Here is a 13,879-nt window from a genome sequence, read left to right as displayed (position 1 = left end):
CAGTGAAAAATCAGAACAGCACTTAACTTGGTGGGAGGTATTGATGAGAGGGGACCCCAGAGAGCCTTCTGAGAGATTAGGAATACCCTTATGTTGATCACGAGTGTATACGTGGATAAACATGTCCAAGGCATACCCTTAAAATGGTGTGCGCTTTATTTAAATTAAGCTGGAATTTTATTTTATTTTATTTTATTTTTTTATTTTGAGAGAGTGTGTGCAAGCACATGTGAGAGGGAGAGGAGTAGAGGGAGAGAGAGAGAGAGAGAGGGAGAAAAAGAGAGAGAATCCCAAGCAGTCTCCCCAAGCAGTCTCCCTGACTCGGGGCTTGATCCCACGCCCCTGGGATTATGACCTGAGCCGAAATCAAGAGTTCCACGCTTAACTGACCAAGCCACCCAGTCGTCCCTGGAATTTTAAAAATGCTAAACAAATTTAGGCTCTCCCATTCCCTGAATTATTGTGGGTCAATTTCTGTGGGTCAATTCTTCATTTGTGGGATAATAATAATTCCAGTTTGTTAAATGCTACTTATATGGCATTTACTATGGGCCAGACACTGATCTGGGTGCTTAAAAATATCAACTCATTTCCTCATTAACAAAGGAACAGCTTTATGAGTTGTTTTCTATTGTGTCTACTTTACAGAGGCACAGACAGGTTTGGTACCTTGTCCAAAGTTACACAGGACGTGAACAAAGTAGGATTTTTAAAATCTTATTTTCTGAATGCATTGGTCTCTATAATGTTAAGCAGATATAGAAAACCCATAAACTCATTTTCCTAAAGGAACTGCAAGATTAAAAAAAAATAACTTCAGGGGCGCCTGGGTGGCGCAGTCGGTTAAGCGTCCGACTTCAGCCAGGTCACGATCTTGCGGTCCGTGAGTTCCAGCCCCGTGTCGGGCTCTGGGCTGATGGCTCAGAGCCTGGAGCCTGTTTCCAATTCTGTGTCTCCCTCTCTCTCTGCCCCTCCCCCGTTCATGCTCTGTCTCTCTCTGTCCCCCAAAAAATAAATAAACGTTGAAAAAAAATTTTATAAAAAAAAAATAACTTCAACACGCCAGTCACAGTTTCAGAACTTATCTCTGTTAATGGTTCTTGCTTCCTTAGCTACTCCGTCGGTGGAGTGTACAACTCCTGATCTGGGGGTTGTAAATTCGAGCCCCACGGTGGGTGTAGAGATTACTTAAAAATAAAACCCTTAAAAAAAAAAAAAAGAGTTAAGAATTTTTTTTTTTTCCCTCAAGAACCTATTGCTGTCCCCTTGGGGGCGATATTACCCCTGTTGAAATGCATTAGGGCCATCACACCAACTCGTGTTCTGAGCCACCTTTACACACACCATCTCAACATCAGTGAAATAGTATTAGTCTCATTGCACACCTGAATACTGCGAGACGCTATATTAATTATCGAAGTTTGAAATGGCTGGTAAGTGGATGGGGAATCCAGAGACTTGCGGAGATCCTAGCTTAGCCACTTAATTATCTTCTCCAAAACTTTGCTTCCTCATATGGAAAATGGTGGGGTCGGTGCAAAGAAATTTTGTCTAAACCTCGGGGTTTTTTCGGTTTGTCTGTTTGTTTGTTTTTTGCCCTATTTAACCTAACAGCAAACATTTACACAGCCTACATATCAGGCACCCATCGGTGCCCTTTACATACACTAATATAATCCTTACAATAACATAAGGAGGAGATGCCATTATCACTTCCCTTTACAGAGGAGGGAGTTGAGTGAGGCACAGAGAGGTTGCAAGACTTGCTCAAGGTCACATCGGCAGTTAAGTGGCATAGCTGGGATTTGAACCTAGTTAGTCTAATTTCCAGAGTACCTGCTTTTAACCATGTACTTTAAAGGGAAACGTCTTCTCACTACCGAAAATTAAAAACCAATATCACTTGTAAATAGAAGGTAACAAAAAATAAATGAAATGAAAAACAAACAAACTCGTTCTAACCTTCTAGCTCGATATTTTCATCTGCTCGGAATTCTGAGCCGGAGGCCTACCCTCTCTCTCTGTTAAAGACAAGACATGGCAAGATAAGCACGGAGAGAGAGGTGTCAAAGGGCTTCTGGCAGCAAAATGAGACTTGCTCCTGGAATAATCAGAAGCGTTGAAAAGGAGTTGGAAAGAGAAGAGCTCGCGCGCTCGCTCTCTTGCCGAGGGGTGCAGCGTGGGAAATAAACCCGAGATGGGACGCATTCCACACACCGTGGTCTTTCGCCTGGGCCTTCTAGGAGTGCCTGAACTTCCCGGAGGAGGACCGGAGGAGGAGCGCCGGCCAGTTCCGCGCAGGGGTGCGGCCCCTGCCCACGCGCCTCGGACAGCGCCTGCGCCTGCGGAGAGGGACGGCGTGGGTGGCGCTCCCCGGGTGCCAGGCTCGCGGGACCCGCTCTCCCGGCCCAGCGTGCTTCCTCAGGTGAGTCTCTCGCCCCCACGCGGTCCTCACACACCTGTCACACAATTCACCCGGGGCCTGGAGTTTACCGTTTCCTGCTCCTTCAGGCTCCCGCGACGGCCCTGGGAGGTGTGCAGGTGTGATATCATCGAAGGCTGTGAATAAGTAAACAATAAGCAGCCAGAAGTGGCCTGTTTCCCACATGATACCCAGGGAAGGGTCCAATTCCCCCTACCCGTGCTCTGGAAAGAGTCCCGCCCAGCGGGCCAGAACATTTATTATTTAGTGCTTTTATTGTGCCTGTCCCAGGCTAGGTACTGCTCTGAGCAAGTCCAGTCCCCCCCTTTATCTGTGCGATAGAAAAAGCTGAGGGGCACAACAGGTGCATTGGGAGTGAGAAAACCAAGAGTCTAGCCAGGCTTTTTTTTTTTTTTCCTCCCATAGATGGGCTGTGTGACCTTGGTCAAGTGTCAGAACCTCTCTGAGCCTCAGTTGTACACACACAAAGTCCCATTCCCCGGGCTCAAATCCTAGTTCTGTCACTCAGTAGCCAGGAGAAGTTGTGCAAGCGACTCATCTCCTCTCAGGATGAGGACAGGGCCAGGAGCAGGGCTGCTAGGATTAGGGCATGAGAAGGGTCTAAAGCACAGTTCCTATGTGGTGCCTTGTAAGTACTGTGATATTCATTCCTAGTTGTTCCGGTTATATATTTTTAAATTCTTTTTTTAATGTTTATTTTTGAGAGACAGGGGGAGGGGAGGGGCAGAGAGAGGGGGAGACAGAGAATCCCGAGCAGGCTCTGTGCTGTCAGCACAGAACCGGATGCGGGGCTTGAACTCACGAACTGTGAGATCATGACCTGAGCCAGAATCAGGGTTCGGAGGCCTAACTGACTGAGCCACTCAGGCACCCCTCATGATCCCTTATTCTATGCCAGGTAGTCTACATACCTTTCCTTCAACCATCACAAACCCTCTGAGGTTGTTAGGTGATCCCTGCTTTCCAGATGAGGAAGACTGAGGCACAATGAGGTCGACTGACTTGCCCAGGGTCACTGAGACACACGGTGGCAGACCTAGAATTCAAACCTAGATCTTGCCTGGCCTAAAATTCTTTTCCAACCAGGTCAGGATTCTTTTCTATCTCTACAGTGGAAATAATGATTGCTGCCACTCAGGTCTGCTGTTAGGATTCAGGAAGATAAAGTCTGGGAAGAGGCCTTGACTAATGGCTGCTCTCGCTCTGGTTACCTCAACTTCTTATTCCCCCAGGGTAACTACTTGAGCAAAGGCCTTCAATTTTCCTGAGAAGGAGGCTGAGGACCTCCTCTTAGTCTCTGCGAGGCAATATTGTCTGATGTCCATAGGAGGGGCTGAAAGTCCAAGATCAAAATCGGAGCTGCCAGATTCCGTTCCCACGCCCAAGCCCAGGCCCGCCCAGGCTTCCTTCATCTCCTGGGTGTTCAGTGGGTCTCAGGTCTCCCGCCCAGCCCATGACGACTGAGAGTACATCGTCTTTTTGTCTCCTTCCCAGGGGCAGAGCAAAACTCCATGCGATCATATCTGACACCCCCAGCTTTGAACTTCAGGGAGAAGGAGACCTTATGGCTATTTGACTATTCTGAAGTCATTTTCTCCCTGCCTCCAATAGGGAGGGCAGAGGTGGCCTTGGCAGAGTGGGGTGCCTGCATCACCCATCTTATTGGTTGGTCTTACGGCGAGCAGGCCCGGTGCACTGTCCACCATCCTGCATAATGTATGAGCCCCCGGTAGGAACAGAATACCATCGGCAGTGAGTCTGACCACTGCAGGCCATGGACGTGTCCAGAGGCCTTGCCAAGGCTGACGTCTCTCTTGGCAGGAAATGAACAGAGGGCGGGAGTGGGTGTCACCTGAGACCTTTCCTGGGGCTGGGGTGGGGACTGGCCTCATCTTGGGCCTGGGGGTTTTGCAAAGAAGATGGGGCAGACAAGAAGACAGTCCCAAGAAGGCAATCTGCCCCTGACTTAGAATCAGCAATGTGACATTGGGGACAGCTAGCCCCCTGTCTTCTGGGCTTGAAGCTCCCACTGAGAAGGCTGGGGAGGGCGGGGGGGGGGGGCGATGCTGGGCGGGACTCTGTCAGTGTGGTTGAAGGTGAGAAGGGAGATTTGGGAACCAGGGACACAGACCCTGGTGATTTCTGTGGCTGCCTTGTGGTGCAGGAGATCCCCAGGGGCAGCAGTGTGGCAAGGTACTTCGGGGTGGACAACATGGACAAAAGTAGGTACACGGTGGCACTGCTTTCAGGGGAACATGCCCAGATACAGTAATCATGGAGGAAGTCTGTGGCCTCCATGGGGGAGGCGTGCTTCCGTGAGTGTGCACGAGCGCAAGCATTGTTTGCGTAGAACCAGAAAGGTCAGGAATGAAAAGTGGGAGGCCCGAGTGGCTTGAGAGCCAAAGGAGGTAGGGCATCTGGATAACAACACTTCATTGGTGGATGGCATTGGATTTGATTCATTCACAGAATCAGTGAGTACTCACTCGAGGCCCCCAAGACCACAGGAACTGCCAGGGCTTGGGATATGGGGATGAATCAGACCCAGGCACTCGCCGTCTAACCGGGGAGCAAAGTGGAGAATTCAAATAGCTTGTCATCAGTGCTGGGACAGCGGTGCATATATGGTGCCATAAGCAGCCACCTCCCCGTGAGGTTGGCAGGAAGACCTCCCTGAGGCAGAGGCTGGAAGGATGGGGGAACTCTTCAGAGGGAAACAGGGGAAGGGTGTTCTAGGCAGAGGGAACAGCATCTGCAAATGTGTGGAGCTGTGAGACCCTCTGCACTGGTTCAGGAAACTTGAACAGGTCCTACGGTAGAAATTTGGAAGAATGATTACATATTGTTATTTAGTTATGGTTTTACAGATTATCTGATTCCCCTCCCCTAGTAGAATGTAAGCAACATGAGGGCAGGAAATTTGTCAGCTTTATTCTCTGCTAGAGTCCCAGAGACTAGATATGCTGTGAATGAACAAACGGAAGACAAAAGGGGCCCAGAGTGGATGATGTTGTCAGCTAAGCAATTGGGCTTTATCCTGGAGTCGGCTGGGGAGCCTCCGGAGGTTTAAAATAGAAAAGGGACATGGTCTGGGGTGCCTGGGTGTCTCAGTCAGTTAAGCGTCCAACTCTTGATTTCCCTGCAGGTCAAGATCTCACCGCTCATGAGTTTGAGCCACGCATCAGGCTCTCTGTTGTTAGCACGGAGCCCGACTGGGATCCTGTCCCCTCTCTCTTTGTCCCTCCTCCACTCATTCTCTCTCTCCCTCTTTCTCAGAATAAATAAATAAACTTTAAAAGAGACAAAAGACCTTTTATTATTTTTTTAATGTTTATTTTTATATTTGAGAGAGAGAGAGAGAGAGAGAGAGAGAGAGAGCACAGGCAGGGGAGGGGCAGAGAGAGAAAGAGACCCTGAGACAGAACCCAAAGTAGGCTCCAAGCTGTCAGGAGAGAGCCCGACTGGAGGCTCGAACCCAGAGCCATGAGATCATGACCTGGGCCGAAGCCTGACGCTTAACCAACTGAGCCCCCCAGCCCCCCGGAAAAGGGACAAGATCTGATGTGGGTGGGAGGAAATCACTCTGACAATTATGTGAAGTTTAAAGAGACCCGCTGAAGTCTTAAATTAGGACACTGTCAATAGAAATGGGTGCGGCCAAGTTGGGGAAAAAAAAAAAGAATAGCGGTATACAGTTAACAAGTAGCTTTGATTTTTACAACATCCCCGTAAGGCAGGCGTTTCCCGGTTTTACAGACTCAGCGAGGCTCAGTGACTTGGCCGAAGTCACACAGCACGCTGCTGGTGTAGCCCCGGGTGTCAGTCTTTTCTTTGCAGCGCCGCCGGACGCCGCACAAGATGGGGGTCCGACTGCGGCAGATGGCAGCGGGAAATCGCCACTTCCGTTCAGTAACGGCGGGAAAACCTGGTCGACCATGGCTACGAGGAGCTGGTGACCGCAGAGGATCTGGCCGGAGAAGAACGGCTGGGAGAAGGAATTTGGGTCTCGGCGGCCGCCGTAGGAGCGGCGCTCGTATCCCCATGGCAACGGCAAGAAGCAGCGGGAGCTTCTGGGCGGTGCTGCCGCCGCGGCGGATTGGATGAGAGCGGCGCGGAATCCGTGAAACGCCCGCGGCCCCGCGGGTGCAGGTGCTGGGGACCAGCGGACGGAGGGGGCCGGGGTGTGGGGACAGTCAAGGGTGTGGCCAGGGCCAGGCTGGGGCCTGCGAGGGGGGCGCCGCCCCGAATCCCCCGGACCCCCGACCCCACTGTCCCGACCAGTAGCCATCGTTCGGCCTCAGTTTCTCCAAACTGTGCGGGGGTATCGGGCACCCCAGTCCAATGGCCCCTCTCATCCTCTGAGACCCAGGACTTTCTCTCCTCTGCAGCTCCTGGACTGACCGGCGCTGTCCTGCCCCATGGACGTGAGTCCTAGGCCCCTTACCCTTTCCCGGAGGGACCCCCTAAGTGCCTTAAACTCGCCCTGACTTTTTGCCTGCCTTCGAGCCCGGACTGGACAGGGGGCTCTGTACCCAACGTAGACCCTTCGAGCTCCGGAGGAGAGCTGTGAGACAGTGCCGGGAATAGACTTCCCACGGAGCGCACATTCCCGCGCTTCTTGGCAAGATGAGATGCTTACCAAGTAATCAAGGAGAAGAGGCATCCCAGGCTGGGGGAGCAGCTCGGGCAGAGCCTCGGGGGTGGGAGAGAGGGTAGGCGTTTGGGGAGCTGCTGGGACTTCAGTATGGCTGGAGTGGAAAGGAGGAGGAGGGAGGCTGAGGTGGGCAGGGCTAGCTCAGGGCTTTGTCACCGAGATAAGAAGTTTGGACTGAGTCACTGGGAGCCATTGAAGGACTGGAAGGAAAGGACAGATACACAACACAGCTGGGATGGGAAGGGGCAGAATTGCAGGTTGGAAGGCAGTCAGCCGCCAGTAATGTGGCCTAAGGGACAGTAAAGTAGTACAGAGGAATCAGAGACAATAGATATGTTATGGAGAGGCATTCTGAGAGGAAGAGCAACACATCTTGGAACATTCTAGAATGATCAACAGGTACCGATGGTGCTGAAACGGGGGCGACAGAGGAAGGTCACATTTGGGGAACAGGATAGTGTAGTCCCAATGACTCTCTCCCCAGCATCTGATGGCTGTTCCTCCCCTCTTCCCAGCCACCTCCGGTGTCCCTCCTGGTATTTTTGCCTTCCTGCAGCCCCTCCCACCTCCTTGTCACCCCTTCCTCCTGTGCTTGTCCAGGCCTCCTCTAGCCCGTGGAACCCAACCCCGGCTCCCGTCAGCAGTCCCTCCCTGCTGCTCCCCATCCCTGCCATCGTCTTCATCGCTGTGGGCATCTATTTGTTGCTGCTCGGTGTAGTGCTGCTGACGAGACACTGCCTGCTGGTGAGGGGCCTGGTGGAGGCTGAAGGGTGGGCTCTGGGGAAGAGGAGGCGGTCAGTCGGTGCCCTCATCTGCAGGCCCTTACTCTGAGGCTCCTTTGCCATTTAGTCCCCGCATCTGTACCTATCACGGTCCCTCCTTTCCTGTCTCCCCCCCCCCCCCCCCCCCCCCCCCCCCCGCATGCCACCTGGCCCGGATCCTGAGCCTTTTCCATCTCCTAGGCCCAGGGCTGCTGCACGGACTGCAGCTCCCCCTGCAGGAAGCAAGGCGCTTCCCGGCCCCAGGACTGTTGCTGGACCTGTGCGGAAGCCTGCGACTTCCCTCTGCCCAGCCCTGCCCGCTGCCTGGATGCCTGCTGCCCCCAGCCCACCGAAGCTGTGAGTTCTTGTCCTGTCCCTGGCTCCCCGAGCCCCGACCTGGGCGCGCTCTGTGCGTTTTTGTGTTGTTGTTGTTCAACAACGTTGATTGCTGAGCACCTGCTCTAGGCCAGGCCCCTGAGCACCTGCTCTAGGCCAGTTCGGGGTCCTGACTCAGTGGGAGACAGCCCAAGACACCATAAACAGCACATCACATACTTTTCTGGTGCTGAAAACTACTTTGAGAGAAGAAAACAGGGTGGCTGCCGGAGAAAGGTGAGTACCATGTAGGGCACACAATGGCTTCCGAAAACGGAAATATAAACGACCCCTCTCACCGCTCCTTCTGTTCACTGAGTGAGCACTACATTCCAGACAGTGTGCCACTTTTACTGGCATTATTATTTTCTCAGCAACCCTGAGAGCTGGGTATTTTTTAAACATTTATTTATTTTTGAGAGAGAGAGAGAGAACGAGTAGGGGAGGGGCAGAAAGAGCCGGAGACACAGAATCCGAAGCAGGCTCCAGGATCCGAGCTGTCAGCACAGAGCCCGACATGGGGCTCGAACTTACAGACTGCAAGATCATGACCTGAGCCAAAGTGAGACGCTCATCTGAGCCACCCAGGCGCCCCTGGGTATTATTTTTAATGTTTATTTATTTTGAGAGAGAGAGAGAGAGAGAGAGAGAATCCCAAGCAGGCTCTGCATTGTCAGCACAGACCCTGACGTGGGGCTCGATCTCATGAATCATGAAATCATGACTTAGCTGAAATCAAGAGTCAGACGCTTAAACGACTAAGCCACCCAGGCGCCCCAAGAGCACTGGGTATTTTTAAAAAGCTATATAGTACTGATTATGAAAAGCATTGATTACAGTGTGCGTGTCGAAAAACATAGAAAGTACAAGTCACTTTATAAACCAGCTCCATAACCAAGGTTGCTACATTTTGTGTACGTCCCTCATATACTAATATGCAGTACTATTCCTGCTATATCATGCCATTATTTGGTAAAGATGGGGTCATACCACACATACCGTTTCATCACAACTGCTACTTGCCCTGTTTACCTGGACATCACACCTTGACCCCCTAGCTATGCCTGTGTGTGTAGATAGTTAAATATTTTTATCCTGTTTTTGCAGGGGGACAAGTTGCCTCCCGGAGGTTCGGTCAGAGTCTTGCAGAGCAAATCGCTCCATTGTGTGTTGAAACAGAATCCTCAGGGAGGAGCCTTGCTCCCAGAGGCCAGGCCATTTTTGCCTTTGTGGGTTTTACGATGTTAAATGTAACTGACCACCTTCCTATTTGGGGCTCAGATTTAGACAGCAAAGCTCTTGCCTTTGAAGTGGTGACCTTCCCCAGGAGGAAAGAGGGAGGATAAAAGACCCAGCAAACTCCCAACTTGTGCGGACCTTAGTTGGTTAAATTCCTGGGAGAAGTTGTGAGTTTTGAAATAAATTATGAGGCAAGGGGCTCTCCTTCAAATAATCTGCTTTTGGTTTCTGAGGGGTAGCCGGGAGAGGAGCCCAGGACTGGCGGGGGAGGGAGGTTGCCCTTTGCCCCTTCTGTCAGTCTGGGCCTTTCCTCCCTGGTCAGACCCATGAGGATGGAGTGAGGAATTCTGGACCTGGAGACCTCAGGGCCTGATCTTTCCGGCTTCAGCCAGAGCCAGGAAGGAAGGATTCTAGAATGACACAGAGCAGGGCGGGATCATTCTGTCCTTGAGCCGTCTCTGTACGAAGTATAGTAAAGTGTCTGTTCTTCAGTTTCCTTATAGTAACAAGGACCACAAATATTACAAAGCTCTTGCCTACTTTACAGCTGTCCGAAACTGAGGCTTACAGAGGCTTGAGTGAGTCACCTGAGGCCTAGGCCAGGACACAAACCCAAGTGTCTTTTCCTTTCTGGGACAAACCTGCCTGCTCTGCTTCTTTCACAAGCATGTGGCAAGGATCTCATTCATTCACTCATTCATTTATTCATTCACTTATGTATTCACCTACCAAAGATTTATGGAGTCACTGTTGAAGCCCTGTGCCAGGCCCTAGGGGCTCAGCAAAACAAGCTGGACACGGTCCCGGCCGCACAGGGCTTCTATTCGAATGAAGGGCAGAGAAGAAAAAGTAGGCAGTTATGCTAGACCATGAGAAATGAAGTCATACAGCGCAGTGGTTGGTTCTCAGCCCAGTGTGTGATCAGAGGCACATATGAGACATAGAAAACCACGCATCCAGGACCCACACTCAGTAGGTCTGGGATGGGATTGGAGTTTGTGAATCAAAAAAAATTTTTTTAAATGTTTATTTATTTTTGAGAGAGAGAGAGAGTGCGAACAGGGGAGGGGCGGAGAGAGGGACAGATGATGTGAAGCAGGCTCTGTGCTGACAGCAGAGAGCCCGACGTGAGGCTCGAACACATGAACCGTGAGATCATGACCTGAGCCAAAGTCAGACTGCTCAACCGATTGAGCCACCCAAGTGCCCTGGATTTCGTGCATTTTTAACAAATTAATTAATTAATTAAACAAACCCTGGGGCACATCAGGGTTAAGAACTATTGTTCAGGGCAGTGCCTGGGTGGCTCAGTCTGTTGGGCGGCCGACTCTTGATCTCGGTTCAGTTCTTTTTTTTTTTTTTTTTTTTTAATGTTTATTTTATTTATTTTTTTTAATTTTTATTTATTTTTGAGAGAGAGAGAGAGAGAGACAGAATTCGAGTGGAGGAGAGCCAGAGATAGAGGGAGACACAGAAGCCGAAGCAGGCTCCGGGCTCCAAGCTGTAGGCACAGAGCCCAACACGGGGCTCGAACTCTCAGACCAGGAGATCACGACCTGCGGCAAAGTCGGCACGCCCCCCTCCCCCCACCCCCGCCCCCGGTTTGCCTCCATGCTGGGCATGGAGCCTATTTAAAAACCTGGGGGAGAGATCGGGGACAAGAATATCTATCTGCCTGCCATTGAGTGTTCACTGTGTACCAGGCATTGTCCTTGCCGCCATGAGCCTATGAAGGAGGCACATTTGGATGAGAAAACTGAGGCTCGAAACATGAATTAGCCAAACCTGGACCTGAATTCGATTCACATCCGGGCCTGAGCTCTAACCACTAAAGATGGCTGGCCTTCCCAAAATCAAAGTGAGAGAAATAGAAGCGGAAAGAGCCTAACACACAAGGGTTAACGGTCTTGTGGCATTCTTGCTTAATGTACTGAAGTAGCAGATTCCTTCGAGAAGCCACATGGCTGCTTGTGAGAGTCGAGAAATCCATTAGACAGTTATAAATGACTAGCTGTAAACCCTTCCAGTGGACAGAGCCCAGAAATACTTTTCATACCCTCTCCTCTGAGCTGATGGCAACGGAGCGTCTCTCAGCCACCGGTCCTGTGTAGGGAGTGACGGTATGGTCCTCCAAAAACCCACAGAGCCCGCTTCATGCCCAGACTGGGACTCCCCAGGGAGGCCCCAAACCACCCCAGCATCAAACACAAGGGAACCACTTCAATCTCCCTTCCACCATGACACCTCTAGCCTTCTTCTTGAGAGACAATTCTGCTGGCACTACACCAGCCCAATTCAGACCCCTGTCCTTGCAGCGGGCAGATCCCCTCCTCACCGCAGCCCCTACTGATATCTGATCTCACCAGTCATCTGACACCGCACCCCCAAACCTCAGCTGTTTGAAAGGTCATTCCCCTATTCCTGGCTTGGCCTGGTGTCTGATTGAGCTGTGCAACTGTGACTGTCACTAGCTCTGCCTCAGGCCTCCAGGAGCCAATCTCCTGTCACATCCTGGGTGTGTCCCACCCCAGCCACTTGGCCTGACTCCAGTCCATGCGTGAAGCAGTCACAGATCACCCTTGTCACAGGGCAGGAAGGGAGACATAGGACAGTAAGGACATGCTGTTCCTAGTTCCCAAGAGACAGACCCTTCTGATTTCCTTGAAGCCCTCTTCTTTCTTCTTTGCCCAAAGAGGGGGAAATGATTTGATTTATCCACTCATTAAACATTCATTTGTTTCTCACATACCTACTGAGCACGAGTACCCGTGCTAGGCCAGTGGTGACATGAGATAAACTGTCCCTGTCCCAGCAGACCCAGAAGGAAGCTGGTATTCCTGGCATTGGTGTTGAGGGGTATCCCCCTCTCTAAGCCTCCATTGCCTCTTTTGTAAAGAGGCCCCCTGTGCAAGGTTCTGATACATAAAAGAGAGGTGACTCTGTGTGAAACACTAAAACATTTTCTTAGATCTGTACATTACCATTCTCAAAGACAATTGAGATTTTTTAAAAGTCATTCATGAATACAGTCTGTGCCTTGCATGGAGTAGGCGCTCAGAAATGAACGAGATCCTGCAATCTGGTGTCATGCCAAGGAAGAAATTCACAAAACCAAGTCATTTTCATCATGGACAGAAAATGTGTGCTTTCCCTGGTCTCCTGGCTTGGAATTGAATGAGGCCACAAGGATATAGTAGAATCATCTTGGAGCTGAACATTGGGACTTAATCAAACAGGATTATTTGGTCCTCAGTCTCCTTGTCTATTAAATAGGAAGAAGGAAAGAACCGCCTGAACTCAGTTGTTTGGAACACTGCCTCCTTGCTGATTTAATAGCACAGGGAATTGATTTGTTCCCAAGAATGGTAGACGGTACCCTCTGTTCCACTGGGCAAATGGGACTCTCCAGGCCTCTCTGTTCCCTTCTCCCTTGAGAGGGAAACAGTGTAGGGCACTGGTCACCCTTCCTCCTGCCCACCGCCCTCACCCCTTTCTCCTCTCCCTCAGGGTTGGGCCTCTCGCTGCCCTCGCTGCTGCCCACTCTGCGACTGTGCCTGTGCGTGCCAACTTCCTGACTGCCAGAGCCTCAACTGTCTCTGCTTTGAGATCAAGCTCCGATGAGGACCCGGAGTCCTTGCCCTTTGGGGAGCGGCCAACCTCCTGGGCTCACATGTCCCTTTCTCTGAGGGGCCACTGGACACCTTTCTCTAGGCCACTGGAACCACAAATGGCCTGCCCAGCTCATCAGCCCAGGAACCAGCTGTGGAGAGCCTGGCTTCCTGCAGAGCAGGACTCAGAGAGCCCTTGGCCCGCTGGACTGCAACCCCTTTGGGGGGCCAGGAGGGAGAGGGGCTAGTGCTCTGGCAGGTGCCCCTCCCCGCCTCTCCTCCTCCCCACATAAACTGTTAAAATTGAAGGTGAGGGTGGGAGACACTGCTCACCACAGACCACATTATGGGACAAACTTGAGCCTTGAGCGCCAGGATATAGGGGTACCACAACCACACCTTGTCCACGGACTCTTGGTTATTTTGAGGTGAGTGTAGTGCCTGCAGCTGCTCTCCCGCCAAAAGCTTGGTCTCTTGAGAATCACAACAGCCATCATCAGGGCCCAGAGGGGAGGGGGTTGAGAAGGAAGCAGAGAGGGCCACAGATCTGAGTCCCCTTTCCTCTCCTTCCCTCCCCACAGATCCCTGGCAAAGATTGATTTCTCTTGACAACCTTTGAGGGCCTCAGGCTGGATTTCCAAGGAAGAAATTTCCTCAGATGGACGGGTGAGTGGGCAGGGGCCCTCCCCCTGCCCCCCAACTAGGGCAGGCCCAGAGCTTCCTCCCCCTTCTCTCACTTTAGGCCCCACGCTGGCCTGAATGTCAGGGGCTTCAGGTTTCCCTAAATATAGGACCCTGC

The 13,879-nt window shown here is 51.5% G+C and overlaps 1 protein-coding gene across 2 annotated transcripts; it reads left to right on the top strand.

The window, feature by feature from the left end:
* The first annotated feature begins 6,491 nt into the window (after positions 1–6,491).
* Positions 6,492–13,747, top strand: LOC106966593 (keratin-associated protein 10-2). 2 transcript variants are annotated; one of them, XM_027051608.2, is made up of 6 exons: positions 6,492–6,592; positions 6,832–6,867; positions 7,698–7,841; positions 8,060–8,215; positions 12,980–13,508; positions 13,662–13,747. In XM_027051608.2, exons 2-5 carry the CDS (start codon positions 6,862–6,864, stop codon positions 13,091–13,093), a joined length of 420 nt encoding a protein of 139 aa, XP_026907409.1. In that variant the 5' UTR covers positions 6,492–6,592; positions 6,832–6,861; the 3' UTR covers positions 13,094–13,508; positions 13,662–13,747. The 2 variants fall into 2 exon arrangements, with proteins under 2 accessions (XP_026907409.1, XP_014918229.2); XM_015062743.3 differs by lacking the exons at positions 6,492–6,592; positions 6,832–6,867 and having other exon boundaries at positions 7,091–7,841.
* Positions 13,748–13,879: the final 132 nt, after the last annotated feature.

Source organism: Acinonyx jubatus, chromosome E3, assembly GCF_027475565.1.
Source record: "Acinonyx jubatus isolate Ajub_Pintada_27869175 chromosome E3, VMU_Ajub_asm_v1.0, whole genome shotgun sequence".
Taxonomy (NCBI): domain Eukaryota; kingdom Metazoa; phylum Chordata; class Mammalia; order Carnivora; family Felidae; genus Acinonyx; species Acinonyx jubatus.
Note: the sequence above shows the minus strand (reverse complement) of the source record. Positions and strands in the feature narration are given on the sequence as shown.